At 45.8% G+C, this 23,731-nt stretch overlaps 1 protein-coding gene across 7 annotated transcripts in view; it reads right to left on the bottom strand.

Moving 5' to 3' along the window:
* Positions 1 to 7,096: 7,096 nt before the first annotated feature.
* Positions 7,097 to 23,731, bottom strand: part of MACROD2 (mono-ADP ribosylhydrolase 2) — a 1,034,078-nt gene continuing 1,017,443 nt past the window's right edge. For all 7 annotated transcript variants that reach the window (XR_010302823.1, XM_064146159.1, XM_064146160.1 and 4 more), the window contains 3 exons: positions 21,698 to 21,781; positions 14,538 to 14,606; positions 7,097 to 12,141 (listed from right to left, as the gene is read on the bottom strand). Coding sequence is in view for 6 of the 7 variants with exons in the window: in XM_064146159.1 (XP_064002229.1) it covers positions 14,545 to 14,606; positions 21,698 to 21,781 (146 nt within the window). In the remaining variant the exon portion in view is untranslated. The remainder of the gene's footprint in view (positions 12,142 to 14,537; positions 14,607 to 21,697; positions 21,782 to 23,731) is intronic.

Raw genomic sequence — 23,731 nt, 5'->3', positions numbered from 1 at the left:
CTGCTGGCCACCGTTTCCAGAGGAGCTTCCCGTGCACTGGTGTCCCCTGTGTTGGGGGTTTGCCTGAGGTGATGGGAAGAAAGGCTGGGTCCAGTCTCAGTGCCTGGGTCTGCTGGAGTTGCTGTCACTCCTGTGCCCCTTAACACTGGCTGTTCAGTGAGATTACCAGTTGTGTGTGGGCAAAGCACAACTGAGCACTCGTCAGGCACCGGTATTACAATCTGCCTATGTAAATGACTGGTGTACACGAGCACTGGCGTGGCACACTGCAACGCAGGCTTGGCAGGCTCAGAAAATGCCTGCAACTTCTCTGCATTTCCTCCCTTCAAAAATGTTTCCTTTCTCTTCAAGAAACACCAAAGCATACAAATGAGTTTTTCTTACCCCGAGGCAAGGAGATAAATCATCCAGCACACACACACAAAAGGGCATCCAGTGTACAGAAGGAAGGATGCAGCAAGGCAGCCTGCTATGCACACAGCTCTGTGGTGCAGCAGTGGAGAGGACCACCAGTGCATGACCAGCCTGCTGTCTGAGGCACACTCCCTGCTTACAGGGCAAGTGACTGGAGATCTCATTAATTGTTTCCAAGAAGTGTTCTCTGTAGCTTGGCTGAATTTATTAATGCTGAAATGTTTCTTCCCCCTGTCCATTTGCTCATGCCATTGGTCTTCATCTGTTGTCTGCCTTGGGAGATGTTTGTTTGCTGGTGCTAGGTGGGTTGTTGGTCTGCCTCCTGGACCACATCACAAGAAAAGGCTCAATCTCAATATCCATTGGACTGAACTTCTCAGAAATGAGCTCTAGGATAACTTTTTTTTTCCTTCTGCAGATGTCATCTCATGCTGGGTGGAAGCAGAGGCTGGCTGTGCCATCTCTTCTCCTGTATAATGCCACTTTCATGTTAATTTCACTCCCTGGGAGCCTTTGTGACATTCTGTGGTACAGAACCTCCAGTGGAATAACTCAAACCTGTCTGGATCTTCCTTGTGCTCCGTGTAGAAAATGAAAAATAAATGCAGTGGGAGCATTTGTCATCAGTTCATGGAATTAATGAAGAGGTCATCTGCCATAGCAAACAAAACAAAATCCAGTTCAATTCAACTCAATTAAAATAGCAGGTACAGAGTGCAAGCTTGGGTGCCAGGGGATGGGAGATCAGCTGAGCGGTGGTGCATGAGCCCCCAGGTGGACAGCACCGCAAAATGTAGGAAAGGAGTGCACTAAGGAACCAGGCTTGGGTTTTTTAGATCAATTAAAGGCAAATTAAAACAGTTAAGCTACACTTCCTATCAGCTGCTTTCAGTAATGAAGTCTGATGCTAATGAAATGAGCCACCCAATTTTATTCTGCCCTGTCCTGGAGGAAAAGCTGTGGAAAGGCAGGAGGAGTGCACCAGGGTTAAAAAAACCTGCCAGGCCTGTCAAGAGCCAGGCAATAACTAATCCAGCAGGTCCTGCACTGCTCTTGAGAGCTGGCACATGTATGCAAGGACAGGAAAAACTGCCTGCACCACTCCTTGCACACCCTGCCCCTTCAAGATCAAGTACTCCCTGCTAGATGTCTGAAATACTCAAGGACACACATAAACAACAAACATATAGAGCCTGTCAGCTTTTATAAGTGATATCTTTTTTGCCCTAATAGAAGAGGTAGAAAAGCTGCCTCCCAGAATGAAAAAAAGCCCAACCAACCAAAAAAGAAACAAAAGACCATTTTGGCTGGAAGACAAAGGAGACTGGGAGCTGGTGTGGGATCTGCATTTAGAATGGGAGCCAGCCTCAGGTAAGTGGTGGCTGGCTGCTTCTTGGTGGGTTGTGGATGTTAAATCTATTTTAATTAAGCATATGGAAAGTGTCTATTAGTGCAGAGAGTCTCTGCAGCTTTGCGTGTCTAGATTTCTCTTGAGCTGTTTAAAGTAAACATGCCTTAGAAAACTTAATTTCTCTTTTAAATTTGTCTCCTCTCCCAAAGGTAGAGGAATAGAAGAAACAAGAAGAGTTGGCCTCGGTGTGATTTGTGGTCCTGGACACCAAATTTGTGTATTTGTTACTCCACCCAGACAGCAGACACAAAGGTTCATTGCTTTGTAGCACAGCTGTTGACTGGTGTTCGCTGGAAGAGGGAAGGGCAGATGGAGGGAAGGAGAGGGAACCCCATGAAGTGGCTGTGGGTGACATTTGGCTCTCTACAGGTGAGCTCACACAACTTGATGTAAGGCAAAGTGCTTGGGGGAGCCCCACGGGTAAACCTGTGATACCCTCCTCATGCAGTTCTCCTCCTGTCCCACAAGAGCATGCTCTTGAGTAACCTGTTCCTGTCAGAGGTCCAGAATCTGGCTTTGTGCAGTTGAAGACCATCTGCCCTGCCACTTGTTTGTGACTAATTCTACACTGCTGTTCTTGTAAAAGTGCCTGCCAAACATTTAGAGCAGTTTACTGAAGTGAAGCTTGTTTTAATGGTGTGACCTTCAGCTGTAGAGGATATGGTAAAGCCAAGCACAAGTGCTCCCTTCTCTCCAATACTTTGCTGCTTGCCCTGACGAGGGGCAGCAGCAGTGACTGGCCACAGCCCCTGACCAGAAATTGCTGTCATGTTTCAAACACTTGATAAACTCTGCCCTCTTTGTAGGACCTTACCAAAGGGTGGCTTCTCACAGTTGTAAAGCTGATGCTGTAATTAGAGCAGCAGTTGCTCCAGATGAAGGAACTCAGTCACAAGACCGCCATGGGGTGGGCAGGCCCTGCAAAGACCATGACAAAGGGCTGTTCCACCTGCACTGTCACAGCTGCACTTGGGGCGCTCACCACCCAGAAACTGAATCCCTCCTCATCTGAGTTGCCCTGTCTGGAGGAAAGCAGTAATTGCCCTCTCCTCAGGACCTGGCCACTCCCATTTCCCATTCCTGCACAAACCCCCTCTGGTGCAGAGGTGATGTGACTGGCAGGTTTTCATCTCAGGATGCCCTTTGGGATGTTCCTGGGCTCATGGATCTCCACTGCTTCTTTCAACCGTCTGGCTCCATTGTTCTCGTCCTGCTTTGATTCCAAAGTTAGTTTCCTGGAGTGCAAGAGAGGAGGGCATGCAATTAAAAAAAAAATCAGGAAATTTAAGTCTAGGCTCACATCTTCCATCCAGAAGGATGCTAGAGGCAAGCAGGTGCTCAGAAGCTGGGGTGAAACAAATAGGAGTTGGAAGCACATGGCCCAGATGTAGCCACCTCCCCTGGACTGCACAAAACCCAGCAGCCATGGTGGCACTGCTTATAAAGTGAATAGTTGCTCTGTCCTTGCCTGCGCTGCAGTACTTTGTGGCAGCAAGGTTGCCCTTGCTGGGCTTGGCTTCCTTGCTGTTTTCCATGAGCACTGACATTCACTAAGCACCACGTCAAGGTGCTCTGCTGAATGCCACTTACTTGTGGTGTATCAAACTTGACTACAACCTTGTTATCTAGGTGGCATTGTTTCTGGTTACCTCAAGATGGACGATACAACCTGTACTACAAAAGCATTTACATGGACTGGGTGCTGTTTCCCCTGAGATCTTACATCACATCTGAGATCCTCTTAGGCACACTTACCTGGTGTCACGACAGTCCTGCAAAGCCCTTCTGCCACGGCTGTCTTCAGAAGCTCGATGAACTCACTGAGACAATGGGGAGGGGTTTTGGTCACTTCTCCCAAGTTACTAGCAATAGAAAGAGAGGAAATGGCCTGAAATTGTGCCAAGGGAGATTCAGGTTGGATATTAGGAAAAAAATATTTCCTGAAAGAGTGGTCAGGCATTGGAATAAGCTGCCCAGGGAGGTGGCAGAGTCACTATCCCTGGAGGCATTCAAAAACATGTGTAGACAAGGCATTCTGGGACATGGGTTAGTGAGCATGGTGGCGTTGGGTTCATGGATGGATGGACTTGATGACCTCATCACTGTCTACAGCTACTTGAAAGGATGTTGTGGAGAGGCTGGTGCTGGTCTCTTCTCACAGGTAAATAGTGATAGAACAAAAGGGAATGCCACTGGGGAGGAAAAAAAATTCCCAGCAAGAGTGGTCAGGCATTGGAATGAGCTGCCCAGGGAGGTGGTGGAGTCACCAATCCTGGATGTGTTTAAAAGTCATTTAGATGACTGGGGATACAGTTTAGGGTGCGCCTTGAAGAGTAGGGATATGGATTGGACTTTGTGATCCTGAGGGGTTTTCCCAACCTGTATGTTTGTGCAGTTCTGTGATTTTAGAGGTCTTTTTGATCCTTAAGGATTCTTTGACAAGGCTTATATTCAGCTCAGAGCATGAACACAAGTGTCAGGGGTGTGGACTTCCCATATACCAGACAAACTGGATTCAGAGCTAGCTTTTAACAGCAGAAAGTGGTCTTAGCACTGGGAGCAGTAGGAATATGAAAATGCTCAGCATGAAACATTAACCCTCCCTTCCAACGCCAATCCAGTGCACCTACCAAAGCTCATTTGCAGAGGAGAGAGTGATGATGCCCCATAAACCAGAGGGAAACCTCATCCAACTCAGGCAGTCATGTTTCCTGTGATCCTGTTCCTGCTCTGGCAGGGGGGTTGGACTCAGAGCATCACAGGATGTTAGGGATTGGAAGGGACCTCCAGAGATCATCAAGTCCAACCTCCCTGCCAGAGCAGCACCATAGAATCTAGCATGGGTTGCACAGGAATGCATCCAGACAAGGCTCGAAAGTCCCCAGAGAAAGAGACTTCTCTGGGCAGCCTGTTCCAGCGTTCTATAACCCTTAAAGTAAAAGAGCTCTCCCTCATGTTGAGGTGGAACTTCCTGTGCTGTAGTTTATCCCCATTGCCCCTTGTCCTATCACAGGGCACAACTGAGAAGAGTTTGTCCCCTCCCTCTTCACCCCCAGCCCTCAGATACTTATAAACAGTGATTAGATCCCTTCTAAGTCTTTTCTTCACCAGACCAAACAGCCCCTGGTCCCTCAGCCTCTCTTCACAGGGCAGTGCTCCAGCCCCTTAATCGTCTTTGTAGCCCTCCCTTGGACTCTTTCGAGTAGATCTCTGTCCCGCCTGAACTGGGAAGCCCAAAAGTGAACACAGTATTCCAGGAGGTCTCACCAGTGCAGAACAGAGTAGACTCGAATGTCTTCAGAGGTCCTTTCCAACTCCCAACACTGTCATCCTCTGACCCTGCGTCTCTCCAGCCAGCAGCCCGAGCTGCCACCAGGTGGAGCAGCCTTCCCGACTACCGCTCCCACCGTCTGGATTTGCATCAGGACTCTTTTTTTCCCTCCTTTCTTCTTTATTCTACAGGAATTCATTACGATAAATGTTTTATCAGTGAATTCTGAAGGAATTAACAGTGATCGGCCACTCACTTTAAGGGGTTGCCGATAATCCTAATGGAACGAGAAATTAAGGTATTTAAATATCTCATGACACTTTTATTTCAGGGGGAAAAAAAGGCAAAAAAAGCAGCCCAAGACTAATTAAAATCCCAAAGCAGAGTTTTCACCTTATGAGATATATCAAGGTCATAAAGATCCCTTTGGAAGCTTCTGTGCAAGAGAAGAGGAGGGGGAAGAATCAAAGCCAATCTACACAAGCACTGAAAACACGGAAACCCTGAACGACAACCAAATCACTCAGGGACAATCTCTCTGAGAAGACTGAGCAGGAATAGTGGTAACCAGGCCCCTCCTTTTCTGCAGGCTCAGACTGTCCTTTGGGACATTCTTTTATGGCTATGGTGGTCTTAGCTTGATGGTTGGACTTGATGATTTTAGAGGTCTTTTCCAATCAAAACAGTTCTATGATTCTATGACCTCTGATGAGAGCAGCTCAGCAAAAGGCTTCTCTAGGCACAAATCTACCACTTTTCCAGCCAAGATCTGGAAGGGGAGGTGTCAGTCTGGCCAGCAGCAGGAGAATCATTAAGAATAGTTTGCTACTCATCCTACCATACCGGACTCACCTGCTCTTTGCCTAATCCACGTCATCTGGACAAACATCCATCCCTGTGAGGGTCTGAGCAGCCTTCAACATGGGCCCCTCTTCACCCTCCAAAGCCAGGTGCTATACAAAAAGGGTGGGGCAGAGAGGACTTGCTCCTAGATGACAGGGTTTTTTTCTCCTTTTGAATGTACACACCTGCAGCAGACAAAAATGCTCCTCGCAGCAGAAACAGGCTGTAGCATGGGGAAAGTGGGAGCCTCCTTTTCAGCTGTCCTGTGCTTGAGATGCAGTGAAAACAGAGATAGAGATGAACTGGTTCCAACGAGGCCACGTTGTTACAGCTCTTGCTGGTATTCCCTTTTGCAGTTGGCTCGCTGCCGCTGAGGCTCCACATGGCAGTTGGGTCCTGCATCCAGCAAAAAAGGTCAGCATTCCTGTCATGCAGGCAGGGAATTCATGTGCCTGAGCCAGGCATTACAAAAATACTGTCCTGAAAACCGCACCCCCAAACTATGCACAGAACTAGTTCAGGTTTATCTATAGATTCTAATTCGATCAGGAATTCTTCAAAAGGATGTTGTGGACAAATGTAGAGATTTAGGAAGTCAGGAAATGGAAAAGGCCAAGCTATAAACACAGACTTACCCCACTGTCAATCAGGCTGAGCAGAGAATGAAGGGAACAGCAGGCTTTACTCACGGAGGTGAGATAGGTATTCAGCAGTGATCCCTTGCTGGATTTCTCTGTGGCTTGGCTTGACTGATTCCGATGCTGCTTGACTGATTCTGATGCTGCTTGACTGATTCTGGAGGTGTTTAAAAGGAGACTGGAGGAGACACTTAGTGCCATGGATTAGTTAATTAGAAGGTATTAGGTGATAGGTTGGACTCAATGATCTCGAAGGTGTTTTCCACCCTAATTCTGTGATTCTGTGAGAGGGATGGGTCCAACCAAGTGACCTCTTCCCCTCTGACCTCCTTGATGATGTTGCCCAAGAATTCCATTCAGGTTTCTCACAAGACTCTACCATGGGATGAAAAATAACTTTAATCAAGGACCTGGCTGCCTGCTCTGGTGATCTCTTGTCCAGACTGAAACACTGTCAACTGAAACACCCCACTGTCAGCACTAGTGGGAGGGAATAAATACATGGGCAGCAACGCCACATCTTCAGGACAAGCTTTATTAACGTTTCATTGTAACAAACATGGGAGTACAAAGGCATTGGTTCTTTAAGTTTTCCAACACGTGGCACAGACAGAAGGAAAAATAACTTGGAGGTAAATGACAGAGCAACGCAAGTGTCATGGCTTAACCCATATAGCTGCTAGGCCATCTAGAAGAAGACATTTTGCAAGCAACAAGTCTACATTTCCCTGTATTGAAGTAAAAATGTGTTTTAGGATTGAGAAAATTACCTTTTAAAATTGCTTTATATATATATATAATTTTTTTCAAGTTTTCCTTTGTATCACAAATGTCAGGGTAAGGCAAATCCTGGGTGAATCATACGATAAAAACTCCTATTTCCCATGAAGATAGAGCCACACACTCTGTTGAGTTCATCTTTTCAAAAGCAAAGCCAGCATGCATTGTGTATAGATAAACACCTTCTCCTTTTAATGTTATGTTTTCATTCAAGTACATAAAGCAGAACAGTGCTAACTCATGGAAAGGCTTTCTCAGTGCTTCAGCTGCAGTGAACGTGTGACCCATCATTACAAACCATCTCAAACATCCCCTTTGGTGGTCTGTATGGAAGGAAACCCATCCGTCACCAGAGCAGTAACCAGCCTGAGGAATACCATGCCTCATGGTAGGGAGCAGTGCTTTCAGACACAGGAAAACGAACAATCAAGCAGATCCTGACACTTTGGATGCAAAGATCAGCACCAAAGGGCTGCTATTCCCTTTACACCACCTACTGTATACACGTGTTGCCTTCAAACCAAAATCCTTGATGTAAACCCCAGCAGGGTGATGCTCAGTCTGATGGTTGCTCTTCTACCAAAGCAGCTCCTGCTGCAGCACTGGAGACTGTGTCAGGGGCCATGGGACCAGCCTGAACTACTGGCTCAGCTGAAGAACTCACACTGCCAAACTACACTCCAGTGAAAATCTCTAACAGTTTAAACCAAAACCCACCTGAAGACAGACAGATGCAGATGCAGCTGTAAATTGGTCTGTAAGGACTTACTCGGCTCCTACATCTCCTTGCTTTACATGTCCTACCTGGGCTTCACGCTTCTCCACTGCATCCTTGTGCAAACAGCTCCTGATTTCAAACACTCACTGCTGGTCAAGAAACAAGGGTAAATGAAAACTGAAACCAAACTACAGTCAGGAGTTAGAAAGTGTCTAATGTGACACATCTTTACAGTTAGTTGGGTTTTTTTAATGATCAGCCTTCACAAGTAGTTCAAGGTGTCTGTCTCCTTACTGAGCCACCACACTTTGGCAGCCAGCCAGCCTGCTGTGGGGCTCTCCTTTTGCCTCCCTTGCTAGAATCGAGGCTGGCAATGGCAAGAAGGACACCTGATTGGCAGGTAATGGCAGCCTACAGTTCAGGGGCCTGGATATCCTGCTGACTGAAGTTACCACAGCTCTGTGGAGCCCAGTTCACCCTAGATGAGGATCTGCTCACCTTGGATGTCTTCAACATTTTGCACAGCTTTAAGTCAAGCTCACTTGATTTGTTCTAAACCCTATAGGGACAATTCTCTCACTTACCAAGATGGAGGGTGCCCTTCACTCCTGGTCATTCACAGGATCACAAAAAGAGGAATTGAAATGGGAGACACCCAGTGTGTTTATTCTCCTTCCTTCCTTCCTTCCTTCCTTCCTTCCTTCCTTCCTTCCTTCCTTCCTTCCTTCCTTCCTTCCTTCCTTCCTTCCTTCCTTCCTTCCTTGGTATTTTACCAGTTCCTGCTCCACCTATTATGACAGCCTGCTTCAACCAAAATCATATTGGGCATGCTAAAACATACAGTATCCAGAATGCACACCATGTACCTGTGAGGCCTCCCACTGCAAAACTGCAATCAGCTGGAAATGAGGGGAAGGAACAGCACAGCAAAAAAGTCCCATGTCCCAAATGACACATTCTGCCACGCATGGCCCCAGGAATAGGAGAGAATAGCACCAGAGACATCTCAAAGGAAATGAGGAGCCTCTTCAGGGCAATCCCAAGCACAAATGTAGGCTGGAAAAGGAGTGGCTTGAAAGTGGTCTCAAGGAGAAGGACTTGGGGATGTCTGTTGATGAAAAACTCACCACGAGCCAGCAATGTGCGCTTGCAGCCCAGAAGGCAACAGTGTGCTGGGCTGCACCAAAAGAACTGTGACCAGCAGGGCAAGGGTAATTCTCCCATTCTGCTCTGGTGAGACTCCACCTGGAGTACTGTATCCAGTTCTGGCACCTTCAGCATAAAAAGTTGGAGCTGTTCAGCCTGGGGAAAAGAAAGCTCTGGAGAGATCTTCTAGTGACCTTCCAGCACCTGATGGGGTCTACAGAAAGCCAGGGAGGGACGTTTTACAAGGCTTGTTGTGACAGGGTGAGGGGGAATAGATTTAAGCTATAAGAGGGTGGATTTAGATTGGATATTAGGAAGATATTCTTGACAGTGAGGGTGGTGAGATACTAAACAGGTTGCCCAGGAAGGTTGTGAATTCTCCCTCCCTGGAGGTGTTCAATGCCAGGATGGACAGGACCACAAGCAGCTTGTTCTAGTGGAAGGTGTCCCTGCCCATGGCAGTGGGGTATGAACTATATGATCTTTAAGGTCCCTTCCAACTCAAACCATTCTATGAATCTATGAGTCAAGAGTTCTCAGAAGAGAACAAGCAGTACTATCTAGCAAATTTAGGTAAACATAGCAATATTATAAACCAGATTCTTGGGCTTGTCAGTTCATTTGCTCCTTCTGTGGCTGGTCCAATTCAGTTACGCATCCACCTATCTCTGGGACAAATGGGTGACAGAGAAACTCAAAGATCTTCTCTAGCGCCAGTGTCGCCTGGGTTAACAGAGTTAGGAGTCAGCACACTGAAAGACTCTTCTGATCCCAGCACAAGCAAACATGCTGAGGTCACACACAGGAAGACAAGGGGCTGAATTTCTAGGGGCCAAAATCTCCAAGTGAAACCTGGGCCTTTTCATGTTTTCTTTTCTCTCTGTTGCTTGTCCCCACACCCTTTCAAACTGACCTGCAGCTGACAGCAGCCAGCAACTGCCACAGGCAGATGTCTTAGGGCCACATCTGAATCGCTGTTGCACAGGCAGATGATTTACTGCCAAACCTGCCCTAGCAGGGATAAACCCAGATTGCAGGAGCTACTCTTCTGTTTTTTTTTTTTAAATGCTAGCTAGTAAATAACTACTTTGGGATTCAAGCACATTTGTAAGGAATTTAAAAATTAAATAAACAATTATGTTGCTCAAAATGATCAACTTATTACCAGCAGCATCTAAAAATACAGTTTGTGGCACATGCCACCCTGGCCCTGGGCTGCCTGCTCTTCCATCAAGTGTATTGTCTATCGGTTTGGGTTACAGCATGGTTGGGAAATGGATGTAAAACCCTCTTGTCCCTTTCCTAAGAACTTCAGCAGAGCATTTGCTGGCAGAACAATTGACATATGGTGAGACAATCTTACCCAAAAAACTGCTAATTGCCCTTTTTTATATATATATACTTTAAAAAAGAGAGAGATCATGCATATGCAGTGAAAAATATAATGAGGGCTCACACTAGATACGATGTGAAGTTGTTAAAGCTAGGAGCTGTATTTAAAGATGCCTTGAATGCAGAGTGCCTGCTATCCACTGCCACTTGCAGGCTGGAGGAGGTAACTTGCCTACCTGCAGCCGAAGGCCACACTTACAGCACTGATTTTGTGGTGCATGGAGCTAAGTAGGAAGGAGCAGGGCTGCCTCGGGATGGTGGCTGTGTGAAGTCACATATGTTATCTATGTGTAGGGCCCAAAGAGGGACCTGGCACAATGTAGGAATGGCACAGTTTAGCTGTCCCTTGTGAAGAAAAGCTGAGGGAGCTGTGTCTCTTTAGCTTAGAGGAGAAGACTGAGAACTGACTTCATTAATGTTTATAAAGATGTGGAGGGTGATTGTCAGGCTCTTCTAAGCGATGTCCAATGATACCACAATGGGCAATGGGTGCAAGCTGGAGCATAAGAGGTTCCACGTGAACATAAGGAAAAGCTTTTTCACTGTGAGAGTGAGAGAACATTGGAATGGGCTGCCCAGAGAGGCTGTAGAGTCTCCTTCTCTGGAGGCAGTCAAAACCTGTCTGGACACACAGACAGTGGCCTACGCTAGGTGGCCCGACCCTGGCAAGGGTTGGGACTGGATGATCTTCTGAGGTCACTTCCATCTCCTAATGTTCTGTGATTCTGTGATTTGCCATGCCAGAGAGAAAGGTGAAAGGGACAGTCACTGAAGCTTTGTGATCATAAGAGTTAACGTGCAAACTCTACTTCTAGCATGGACATGAGGGAACCCAGACAGCACCACTTCTAGCAGCCAGGGTTTGGACATGGTGACCTGCTGGTGGGTGCTGGCAGGAGCTGCTGATCAACAAGCCTGGAGGTGGACAACATGCAGGGTTGTCTCAATCAGTATTTCTGAGCTTGTGGAGCATCTTGTCTTTCAAATCCCTGGCACAAGGAGGGTGGTTGTTTATCAGTGTATGTGGATTGTAATCCTTTGTGGCAGCTCATGTTCCTGAAGAAACTCTCTATTTAAATCCTAGAGAAGTGAATAAAAAAAGGAGGGGTTGGGAGGAGAATAAACTGTCTCCCACAGGTTGCCTGCAGGCAGTACCAAAACTGGGAAAGAAGATAAAGATGCTATCAAAGGGGTGGGCCTGGAAACAGGCCACTGATGATATGATGCAAAAGGAAAAGAGGCCCAATATATGACAGGGACTCACAGTTCAGAAGAAACTGTTGTAATTGCAGGAATAATTGCAAAACATTGTCAGAACTGGGAAGTTATGTTTCTTTCCAACAGGCTTACAGAACAAAATGCAATGAAGAACAAAGAAATTAAAGCAAAGACTCATTTCCCCAAAGCTCCCTCCCTCCCAACCCATGGAGCATATCTGTGTGCTCTTTTCTGCCAAGAATGATGTTGTAGGATGTCAGTGCCTGTTCATCAGGTCCTTGGGTCTTTTCTCTCCTGCATCCTTCCTTTGCTGCAGCCAGGGAGAGAAAAGGGTGGGAGGGAGGAGGGAAGGGAAAAAAATCAAACGTTTGCACCGAACCCAAGTTTCATGTTTCTAGCACAGATGACTACACTTTTTATGGCATGAGCAGCACACGTATGTGTCACACAGTTTGTAAACAACAGTCATGGTTATCTCCATAGCAAACCGGCTGTGCTCATTGGAGTTGTGCTCACTGGAGTTACTTGGCTTTCCCTAGCACTGTACTACCTAGCTTGAGAGCAGAGACCCCCAGCTCTGGAAGATGTTTCAGTGCTAGACCACAGAGCATATGTTAAAAAACACACGTTAAAGTGTTGACCATAGCAAGCAAATAGATCTACTTGGCTTTGGAAAACCCAAGCAAGACCCCTGAAGTTTAATGGGCTGATCTATCCTCTCCTTGGACCTCACAATTAAAACAGCAGCAACAGGGTCAGGAGGACTTCAACAGAGAGCTGCAAAGGATCTAATGCCTGCTTCCAGTCCTGCTCATGCTGTTAAAATGCTGCACGAGACATGGCACAGCCCAGTTTGGGCTGCTTTTCTTCAGAAAGGTGCCAGCAGAGAACTGAAGAGATTTATTAATTGATTGCTAATTGTGGTATGATTCCTGTGAGCTCTGCCTTCATAGAGCAAAATCAGTTCCAGCCCAAATCAGTCATTGATATTCGTTTCCACTTCCACATTGCAGCATGAAACACAGATTTCCTACAGGCTGCATGAAAGCAGTAATAGCCATCAGGTACACTTTTTTTTAACCAGAGGAAGGGTATTAGCTCTCCATGTATTTTTAACAGTGAAGATTTCATTAGTTCCTCTTCCTCTGTTTGATTAAAGCAGGAGCTAGGAGAGAGAAAAGGAAGCATTGTGGGAAGCCACATTTTAATGGCAAGGACGCCTCCTAGTTTTGCTTCAGTAATTTTTCCCCAAGACCCCATCAGGCCTATTCCTCACTTCAGCAGTACAGCACATCGTCTGTATGCTGACAAGGACAGAGAGCTATGCTCAGTAATAGGGCCTTGTATTTTAAATCTCTGTGATACAGCTGCTGTGAAGCTGCTATATTAGATCTGGAGCTACACAGAATGCCATTACAAGCATATCATAATGCATCTTGCTGCATATGGCATTGGCATCTTGTGATAATCTGGTGCCCCCAGCATAAGAAGGACATCGAACTGTTGGAGGAGGGCTGTGAAGATCATCAGAGGCTGAAACACCTCCTTTATGGGGACAGGTTGCAAGAGTGGGGGCTGTTCAGCCTGGAGAAAAGAAGCCTCTTGGGAGATCTAAGCATCCTTCCAGTACCTGAAGGGGACTATAAGAAAGGCAGGAAGGGACTTTTTACAAAGGCTTGTTGTGATAGGACAAGAGGGAGTGGATTTAAGCTGGATGAGGGTTGGATTTAAGATGGATGATGGTAGATCTAGACTGAATATGAGGAAGAAACTCTTTGCAGTGAGGGTGGTGAGACACTGAAACAGGTTGCCCAGGCAAGTTGTGGATGCCTCAAGGCCAGGTTGGATGAGGCCTTGAGCAACCTGGTCTAGGGGAAGTTGTCCCTGCCAATGCCAATGCCGGGGGTGTTGGAACTAGCTGATCTTCAAGGTCCTTCCCACCCAAACGATTCTGTGAATCTATGAGCCCTACACCAAAGCAAGCAGTGCATGTGAACACATGAAAGCTGCTTTTGAGAGAGAAATGGTAACTGCTTCTTGTAAGTGGGAATGAACCTCAGGCTTCTGCTTCCTAAAAAATCATTCATTTTTATCTAGGGGTGAGGCTGGTTATGCCTCCAGCAAACTCGGCTGCAGCAAGGAGCACCACACGCCCCTGCCACAGCACCGTCACTGAGCCTGTAAAGCCACCCAAAGCTCCAGAAGGCCTCATGTTGCGGTGGCAGTGCTGCAAGTGGCGCAGGCATCGGAGAGCCAAGGGCATGAGAGCCCTCATGGCGTGAACCTGTTGTTCCCAGAACACAGCTCGTGCAGAGCTGAGCTCGCTCCCAGCCGCTACAAATTGCCTGTCATTTTCCTAAGCAATGCCCAAAACCGTTCACTCGGTTACTCTTCAGTTCCTTACCTCGGCTGCTGGCTTGCCTTCTGATGATCTAAGACTGTCTAAATCCATTACAGTTGCAGACTGCTACTATAATATTTACTTGACAAATCAAGTCTGCTGGATATTTTCCTTTTTTTAGTGCAATACAGGCCACATTAGACAACTCTCTTCCTCTGTACTCTCTTTGTATTCTGTCTTCTTCCTTTTTTTTCTTATTTCTTTCTCTTTTAAATCTACTTTTAACTAAGGCAATTTTTAAAGCAAGTTTTCAAACAGAAAATGGAAAATAAGGGAGAAAAAAAAACAACATATAAAGCTCTTACCTGCTACTTAAGCTTCCCGCTCTGTTTCCTTAGGATCATTTATACTTTCAACTTGACTATTCATTTCAGCTGGAAACAAAAGAAGACAGTTATCACATTCTATTCATGATGCATGCTAAGTTTATCACATTGAGTAACAACTGCTTCTAACCCAGAGAGGAAATATGTTGCACGAACAATTCTACACCTTAAAAAAGGTCTCCTGGGTCAACCATCCTAACCTGTGATTCCACAGAAACCCTGACCAGCAGTCTTGCCATGGTGCACACTTCAGCATTCCTAGAAATGCAAGCCTCTGGAGCAAGATTTTCCCTTTGGTCTGCATCCACCTGGTTTGACTTTGGCATCCAATTAGAGATGCTCAGCTCGAGGACCTTCCTCTGTCTGTATGCTACAGGCAGAGAGATATGGATACCTCCAAAGGCTGATTCAGAGTTTTGAAGGGCTCAAACCTCTGATCTCAACACTTGCAGGCTTCTGGCAAAGTCCCTGGCAAGATCTGGAGTTGAGCTGTGAGCTGAATGCAGACCCATCTCCGGTTACAGAAATGCTCCCACTGTCTCTGGGTGTCCTTGAACTACAAATTGCTGGAGCCTAGGAGAGGAATCACCATGCTCCTACACATACTAGTTCATAGAACCACAGAATCATTTAGGTTGGAAACAGACCTCTAAGATCAAGTCTAACAGCCAACCCAACACCACTAAACTGTGTCCCAGAGTGCCATGTCTACATGTTTTTTGAACACCTCCAGGGACGGTGACACCACCACCCGCCTGGGCAGCCTGTTCCAATGCCCCACCACTCTTTCAGAGAAGAAATTTCTCCTCATATTCCATCTGAAATTGAGGCCATTTCTTCACATCCTATTGCTACTTACTTGGGAAAAAAGACCAAACTCCATCTCACTACACCTTCCTTTAAGGGAGTTATAGAGAGCAAGAAGGTGTCCCCTTAGCCTCTTTTTCTCCACACTAAACGGTCCTGGCTCCCTCAGCTGCTTCTCACACAACCTGTACTCTAGACACTTCACCGGCTTTGTTGTTCTGTTTTGGACCGACCGCAGTACCTCAACATTCTTCTGGTACTGAGGGGCCCAAAACCAAACAAAATACTTAAGATGCAGCCTCACCAATGCTGAGTACAGGGGCACAATCACTTGCCTGATCCTGCTGGTCACACTGTTTTTGATCTGGCTGTTGGCCTTCTTGGCCACCTCAACTGCTGCCTCACATTACGATGGATGTCAACTAGCACTGTCCCAAGTCTTTCTTTGTTGGGCAGCTTTCCAGCCACTCTGCCCCAAGCCTGTAGTGTTGCATGGGGTTGGTGTGACCCAAGTGCAGGTCCCAGAGCTTGGCCTTGTTAAACCTCAAACTGGCCTTGCCCCATTGATCCAGCCTGCCTGGTCCCTCTGCACAGCCTTCCTAACTTCAAGCAGGTCAACACTCTCACCCAGTTTGGTGCCATCTACATCATACTCCTACAGATACTACTTCACTTGTGTATTATCCCTTTACAAAACTAATCTTACTTCTCAAACTGCTAGAAAACAAGAAAATATTTAAAAAGAAGGCTGAAAGTCATTTCAGTGTGACCTTTGTCAAAAGTGTCATTTAAACTACGGCAGGTGCAATTGGTCCTATCTAGGCTAAGTATAGAGCAGGGTTACTTCAGCACTGGCATCTGTTCTGCAATGAATTTCAATGGAGCCATTTATATTAACACTTTTCCCTCCTTCTTTAACCTTGCTTTATGTTGCAGTATCAAGAGCAGCACACCACTCATCTGACATGGGGTGACTGGGAAAAACCTCAAACCTGAATAGGAGATTTGGAAACTATGGGAAGATAGGAAAGGGGAGGGAATGAAAGCACCCCAAATCAATAGCTGTGCCACCTCCATGCTATGCCTTCCTGAGCCAGTGGCATGTCAATGCACCTGTTAGGGTTTTGATGAAGTATTTGTAAATGATCCATCATCCACATGCTGAGTAGACACCATAATGGCTTCCTGGATGCATACAATGAATAATGAGAAAAGTGTCTGCTTCTGATGACAGAGTTCTGATGCACATCACATTTAGTGATGCTGTGCTCTTTACAGGCATTTGCATAGCAAAGGCAGGATGCTTAATAAAAAGCCATTACAGGAAGGCTGTCATCAGTGCACAGCAGCCTTTCTCTGTCTCATTATGCTGGCCTGGTGCACTGGCTGGGTTTTCTGAAAATACCATAACGCTTCAGCTGGGTGTTACAGGGATCTCCTGTAAAACTCAATCTTGATTTGAAACCTAAGGTTAGGCTCCACCAGCACCTCAGATGAGTAAGCCTCCTTCCCCCTTTTATTTTTCTATGGCTACAAGCAGTTGAACCCCATCCTCAGTTCAGAAACAATAGAGAAGTGCTTGAAAGGATACAGCAGAAGGCTACAAATACGATTAGGAGACTAGAACATCTCTTTTATGAAGAAAGGTTGAGGGATTTGTTTTTTTTTTTAGCCTGGAGGAGTGAAGAAGTACTTAAAGAGTGAGTGTTAGGAGGATGGGACCCAGCAACAGGACAAGAGGTAGGGGGCACAAACTTGAACATAACGAGTTCCATTGAAACATAAGAAGGAGCTTCTTTATGTTGAAGGTTATGAAGCAATGCACAAGGCTGCCCAGAGGCATGGTGGAGTCCATGTCCCTGAAGTCATTCAAAGCCTGCCTGAACACCATCCTGTGCAACCTGATCTAGGTGGACCTGCTCTTGCAGGGGGTTTTTGGACTAGGTGATCTCTAGAGGTCACTTCCAACCCCTATCATTCAGTGATGCTGTAAGCTGTCATGCTGCAGGAACGTCAAAGAGAGGGGCTCAAATTTCAAACTGCCTGTGAGTACTTCAAGAGCAACACAGAAACAAGAGAGAGCCTGAGTGCAGGCATGGGACCTAGGACCCTGACCAGCAGGGATGTAAAAGGAGTCACCGAGTTCCACTTTTGCAGTGCTAATGGCAGCCAGGCATCCTGCATCACCGTAGCTAAAAGCATCTAACACATAAGCCACAGTGGGGAGGTGGTACGCAAGCACTAAGGCATCGACAGGTTTCACTGTTGGCTTTCTCCGATGTGTTTGTGACTAAGCTCAGCTCTTTGCATGAATGCTGGTAGGGACAGGAAAATCTAACTGAGGAAAAAGCTTCTGCAGACCACTGGGTGAACCCCAACAACAGATGTCACTAGGAGGCCACCTACACAATCTTCTATATTTAGATGGAAAATAACACAGCAGCGAAGCACCTACTGCAAGAGCAGATGGAAGAGCTGCCATCGGGTAAAGGAGGAATGTGACTCACAGCCCTCCTTTCCTCCCAGCATGAGTTAGTATCAGAACAACGTCGTTAGCCCTGGGCATGCTACATCCAATCATATGGCAAGGCAAAGCTGGCCTTCTCCCCGTTAAACTATGTCTTTAGAGCTGTTAACCTGCTACCTTACGTTAGCTGTCTTTTTGGTACCTGCTGTGACACACAACAACCAACAGCGCAGGGAAGCACCTGAAGTTCAAGGAGCCTGCATATCTCCTAAATTCAGCTTTACCTGTCCTCCTTCTGCAGCCTCACACAGAGCTTTACTTGCCAGGAATGGCCAGTTCTGCACGACGGACACGGCCATTCCTCTGCACTCTCCCTGTCTGTTTCCCCTTAAATTTTCTCCTATTTAGGACGACTCATCTGCACCTCTTTCTCTCAATCTGTGAGCTGCCTTGCAGCTCTTAAATTACAACCAGGGAAGAGCTGTTGTTCCCCCCACCAGAAGCAAGCAAGATGAGAAGAAATAACCTAGCAAATAGTTCACATCTATCAAAGCACTGTGTTGCTGCCAAGCCGGTGGATGCACGTCGGCAGCAAGACATCCTGCCCCCTCCAAGAAAGCTACATGCTTAAAGGTCAGCTAGCCAGGAGTCACGGCACAGCAGCTAAGTGGAGAAGACAGGCAAGCAGGAGCCTGGAAAACCAATTTTAGAACCATCTGCAAGAGAGTGAGCGCATGTCCCCACCCCAGGACATTATGCTGTGGAACCTGGATGGCAGATGACACCAAAATGTTACTGTCTTGATTTAAAGGGGAGCTCAGTCAGACTCTTACTCTGCAAACATAACCTATTTCTTCAGCCGCTTCTTAAACAATGCTTCCCTGTTGCATCTACATGACTTGGCTCCAGCACAATCAGCGCTAACGCCGGGCTGCCTAGAAGGAAAACCAGCTATTTTGAATTCAGCCTGCTGTGCACTGATGAAGCACGCAACCTGGCTGCTTGCAAGTTACTTGTTTCTTGGATGTTACATCAACACCATAAAAAGCATGAGGGGTGTTAGCTGCTGAGGCTTTGCTTTTTATATTGCTTTGGTGAATCAGATGAAGGTCAGGTTGCTGATGGCACATTTGTCAGCCTGCATAAGCTTAAAAAAAAAGGGGGGGGGATTTCAAGTTTGATACCACGTTCCACTTTTTCTTTCCTTCTATTGTGTCAGCAAGTAAAGATGCAGCTTTCCAAAGGTTTGAAATAAAAAAGGTGAATGAGTAACTCCATTATGAAAGGAGTGAGGAGATTGATTTGCCTAATACCACCTGGAAAACATCATCTAGTTAGTAATCTTTAAAGCTTTGTGGTGGAAAAGCAAAAAGAAGAATAAGAAGGGGGGGGGGGGGGAAAGCATATCAAAGAAACCTGCTGGCAAGGGGATACCATTGAGGAAACCAACACCAAAGGTGGAGCTTGTCATCATTAAAAAATACTAATCAGCAAATCTCTCCTGGGCACAGAAAACTTAATACTCAGGGCCCTGGTAGCTGATGGAGACTGCCAGCAGCAACCTGTATCTGTATAACAGTCCCTGTTCGGGTTGATGAGCGCAGTGTCAGAAAGCTTTCCTGATGGAGAACCACCCTTTGAATTATAATCATGTCTGAAATACATCACCATTGCAGCCCAGCCCACCGGATGAACCAATATCGAGATCCACCTACGGTGTTTAAACTCTGCATTTGGCTGTGACAGGGCACATGGAATTAAAACACAAGGGCCGGGTTGCCAAGGGGTACCTGGTGATATATGCTTGTGCTTTCAGCTGTGAAGTGATGAGGTCTCCCGGGGTGGAAGGAAAAGCATCAGAGAAAAATAGGCCATTTACATGAAAATGACTGTCAGAAGGAACCTATTCTCTTTGCTGTTGTTTGGTTGGGGGTTGTTTTTTTTCTTTTTAATCTCAACTTGTACCCAGTACACATTAAAAAATTAAGGCCCCCCCCCCTTTTTTTTTTCCATCAAACTGAACTGTTCAGATGAAACAGAGCAGGAGGAGTTTGATCTTTCTTCTGTTCTGATTTTTTTAAAACACATTTATATATATAATGTGTGTGTGTTCCTGCAAGAAAATAACTACCCTGTAACATTATCCTAATAGCAACTTAAACTGTAGAGATAGGAAATCTTCCCTGAACAGCAAAGCACTCTTCTGTGGCCTGAGCAAACACCCTTTTCCTCTCCTTTTACACACCTTAGAAAGTTCACAGAGAGGAGAATTACCATTTGAGTCATATGTAGAAGACCTTATGAGATAAGCAAGATTTTCAACAAAGAAACCTATGGAGACCATCATTTCAGAAGCTGTCAGCTGATCCAGCTGTCTTGGCTAAGGACACTTGTTAGAAGAACTGTATGACCATTTCTTTCCAGCAGGAAATCCCTTAAGATATTCTCTTAGTAAATTTGGATTTGTCCTCACTAAGCAGCCCAGACCATCCCAGTGATTTGAAATTCAAATATTTTAATATGCCTATGACTTTTTGGCTTGTTTGTTCAGAGGGTAAGGAGAGAAGGCTGGTTTGGCTTTATTCTGTACCCTTACTAGTAATAGCATAACCTCTAGTATTTGCAAGGAAAAAAAATCCTCACGTAGGCTATCTTTTCTTGTGCCTCCAAAAACTTCTCTACAGGCTGGTACCTAAATCATCCTCTGATGCAAATGCTGCAGCACAATCCGGCATTAGAGAAAGGAAATCAGCATTAGATTCTTTGTTCAACGAACATGAAGAAAGAGTGCAATTGTTTCATCTTTGAGATGTATCAAACTATGCCTGGAATTTCTACTATGGCAATGCTGCAGATCCTAAAGGAGGAGTTAAAAATCAGCCTTCAATGATAAGAGGAGTCCACAATAGTAAAAGGAGGACTGGAATCCCAATTCCAAAACCCCTGCTGCTTGGAGCTAAAGAGGAACCGTTGCGGAAAAAACAGGAAAGCCTCTGTTGTATCTCTCTTAAGCTATCAGGGTCCATCTAGAGGAGTGACAAAGGGTCCATCTCACCCAAACTAACCATCAAGATGCTTACTCCACCCATTATTTCTTTGCAAACCTAGAAGGACGCCTGTTTTGATTAACAAATATGTCATGCATTGCAGAGCTTGAGCAGTGTCCTGGTACTCAGCCCTCTGCCAGGACTTTGCAGGGTTACCTGCTCACTGAGGTCAATGTCAAAGAAATTTCATTTCCAAGTCAGAACACTCAGGCTGATAACATCCACAAACCTGACTGGAATTGCTGTTGGGTCACCAAATTGTCACAGTTTTATCAATAGAGTAAATATCTCCGAGAGAGAACCTCCAGTTCGGCTACCAGACTGAGCTCCATATGAACACAGAAGGAGAAAGAGGAAGAGAAAACAGCTGCAAGCTAGGAGGAGACCAACATGCAAGTTCAGAGTGGTTATACAGTCAGTGCTTGCCCCATGATGGAGTTGGAAACTTCTACGCACATTTTCGAGTATCTTCTGACTCCTGTGTGAGGCCACAAGCATTTTGGTCACACACATGGAACCTTGGCCAGTTTGATACCCTGACCAAAATGACAGTGGGCTTCAAATATTGTTTAGCTACAAGGCAGGTAGATTGAACATACCAACTGAACACATAAACCCAGTCAACTAGAGAAGCAGATCTATGGCATCAAAAAGTACTTCTACTGGATTTCCAAGACAGTAGAGATGTTGTAAACTCTCAGGAAGACTACCAGTTGACGAGATTATGAATGAAACGCTGAATGGTTTGAGAGGAAGTGTACAAAACACCCCCCCCCAAAAAGGCATACCACCTCAATTAAAATATTCTAACAACATACCTTCCTTATTTGAAACATCTGCTGCTTCACATGCGAGGTCAACCTCCATAGGATCTTCAGACATTTCCTCTTTCCCTTGCACCCCTGTAAGGCAAGCCAAAGAAGGAGAAAAATCAATACTTACAGTATCCGACTAACGTCTAATTCTCAGGCTCTGTATGCTTGGTTTGTTTTCATCTTTTTCTTCTAGCATGCTCTTACCCTTATAGATTCTGCTGCTCTGTGGTGGCAGCCATTAAGAGAAAAGAGCAGAGGATATAAGGGGTGGGGGGGGAATGGTCGTGGTCTGCAAATAATTGCTTATCTGTAGTGATCTGCACTCTTTTCTAACTGGGAGTGTTAAAACCACACCGTGGTGCGTGCTTCTGCCTCCCTGCCGTTCCTTCCTCCTCGGTTTTGAAGAATCACTTCTGCTTATAAAATGCAATATGTGATGGGGACCTCATCACACTTACAAAAAGCTTTTCTAGCTAGCAGAGTGAAAACAGTCACAGTTCAAATGCACTGGGTAGTCAGACAGAAACTACAATCTGAATTTAGGAAAATGCATTTTATAGCTGTAACTCAACATTTTCATCTCTTCTGCCTCGGGCTTGTCTAGAAGTTTAGATTCAATCTCCTAACAATATTTGAAATGGAAAAAAAATAAAGTGGCTTTGCTGTTTCATACACAGTTCTCCTAATATCCTGCCATTTAGAATGCCGAGAAGCCAATTTTTAGTTAATTTCCATCACTCCTCTTCTTTTTGTGGCCACTAGAAAGCCTTTTGCACCTATCCTGGGTTTGAACTACAGGATGTCAAGCTCTGGGTTGCTAAGCGATCCAGACATTCAGGCGGTTATTGTGAGACACCAAAGTGTAGCAAGGACCAAGACATCTAAAAATCAGTTTACTCTTAAGAGGAAATAATTTGTGTCTTTAGCAACAGAGACTAAATGTTCTCAGCCCCATAAAACACCTTAGTCCTCTCAGTGGAAATCCACAATGAGTGGGGTCTTTTTAAATGTCTTTCAGCACACTACAGTTATTTTGTCCATAAAAGTGTGTCTACCACTGAGGTTTTCAGACAGTTTTCTTTCTGATCATATTTGGAAGTCAGTATTTTGTTGTGGAGACTTCAGCCACAGAATCACAGGATGTTAGAGGTTGGAAGGGACCTCCAGAGATCATCAAGTCCAACTCCCCTGCCAGAGCAGCACCATAAAATCTAGCTCAGGTCACACCGGAACGCATCCAGATGAGTCTTGAAAGTCTCTAGAGAAGGAGACCTCTCTGGATAGCCTGTTCCAGTGCTCTGTGACCCTTACAGTATAGGAGTTCATCCTCATGTTGAGGTGGAACTTTCTGTGCTGTAGTTTATCCTCATCGCCCCTTGTCCTATCACATGGCACAACTGAGAAGAGTTTGTCCCCTACTTCTTGACCCTCAGATATTTATAAACATTGATTAGATCTCCCCTCTAAGTCTTCTCTTCACCTCTGGCCTCACTATGCTGGCAATGCTGTTCTCATAGGCAACGCCCAGTGCACTACTTGTGGTCCTGCAGAGCATCAAGGACCCAGCAAAGAGAGAAATCAACAAAAAGAGAGCCAGCAGAATGCTCAATTCGCCACCTCGGCCAGCGTAGGGGAAAGTGCAATTGATGACTTTACAGTGACGAAACTGTCACCCATCATTTTAATAGATCTTATTGTGATGGTTTGGGTGTTCCCTGGCCCCCCACACTTTAGAAATCACCCAGACTAGACTCAGCCGGCTCTGGAAATCTAGTTCTTCAGCCTGTAATCTAGTTCTTCTCACCAAAACATTCTAGCCTGCTTCAAACTAGCACACTTATATCTACTACAGAAATCCTTCAGTGGGTTGCTGTATCACCAGCTCCACCTCTTCCTCACCAGTTTAAAATCATCTCTCCACACAAACAAAATGTCTGTAAACATCTGTGACTGTGACCCCCGCATGTCAGCAAATGCTTGAGATGGCCCCTTTGCAGGCATGTCAAATCCTTGATGCTTCTCCAGGGAATGCAGGAG

The sequence above is a fragment of the Pogoniulus pusillus genome, chromosome 7 (genome assembly GCF_015220805.1).
Source record: "Pogoniulus pusillus isolate bPogPus1 chromosome 7, bPogPus1.pri, whole genome shotgun sequence".
NCBI lineage: Eukaryota > Metazoa > Chordata > Aves > Piciformes > Lybiidae > Pogoniulus > Pogoniulus pusillus.
This window is presented reverse-complemented; position numbering and strand designations above follow the sequence as displayed.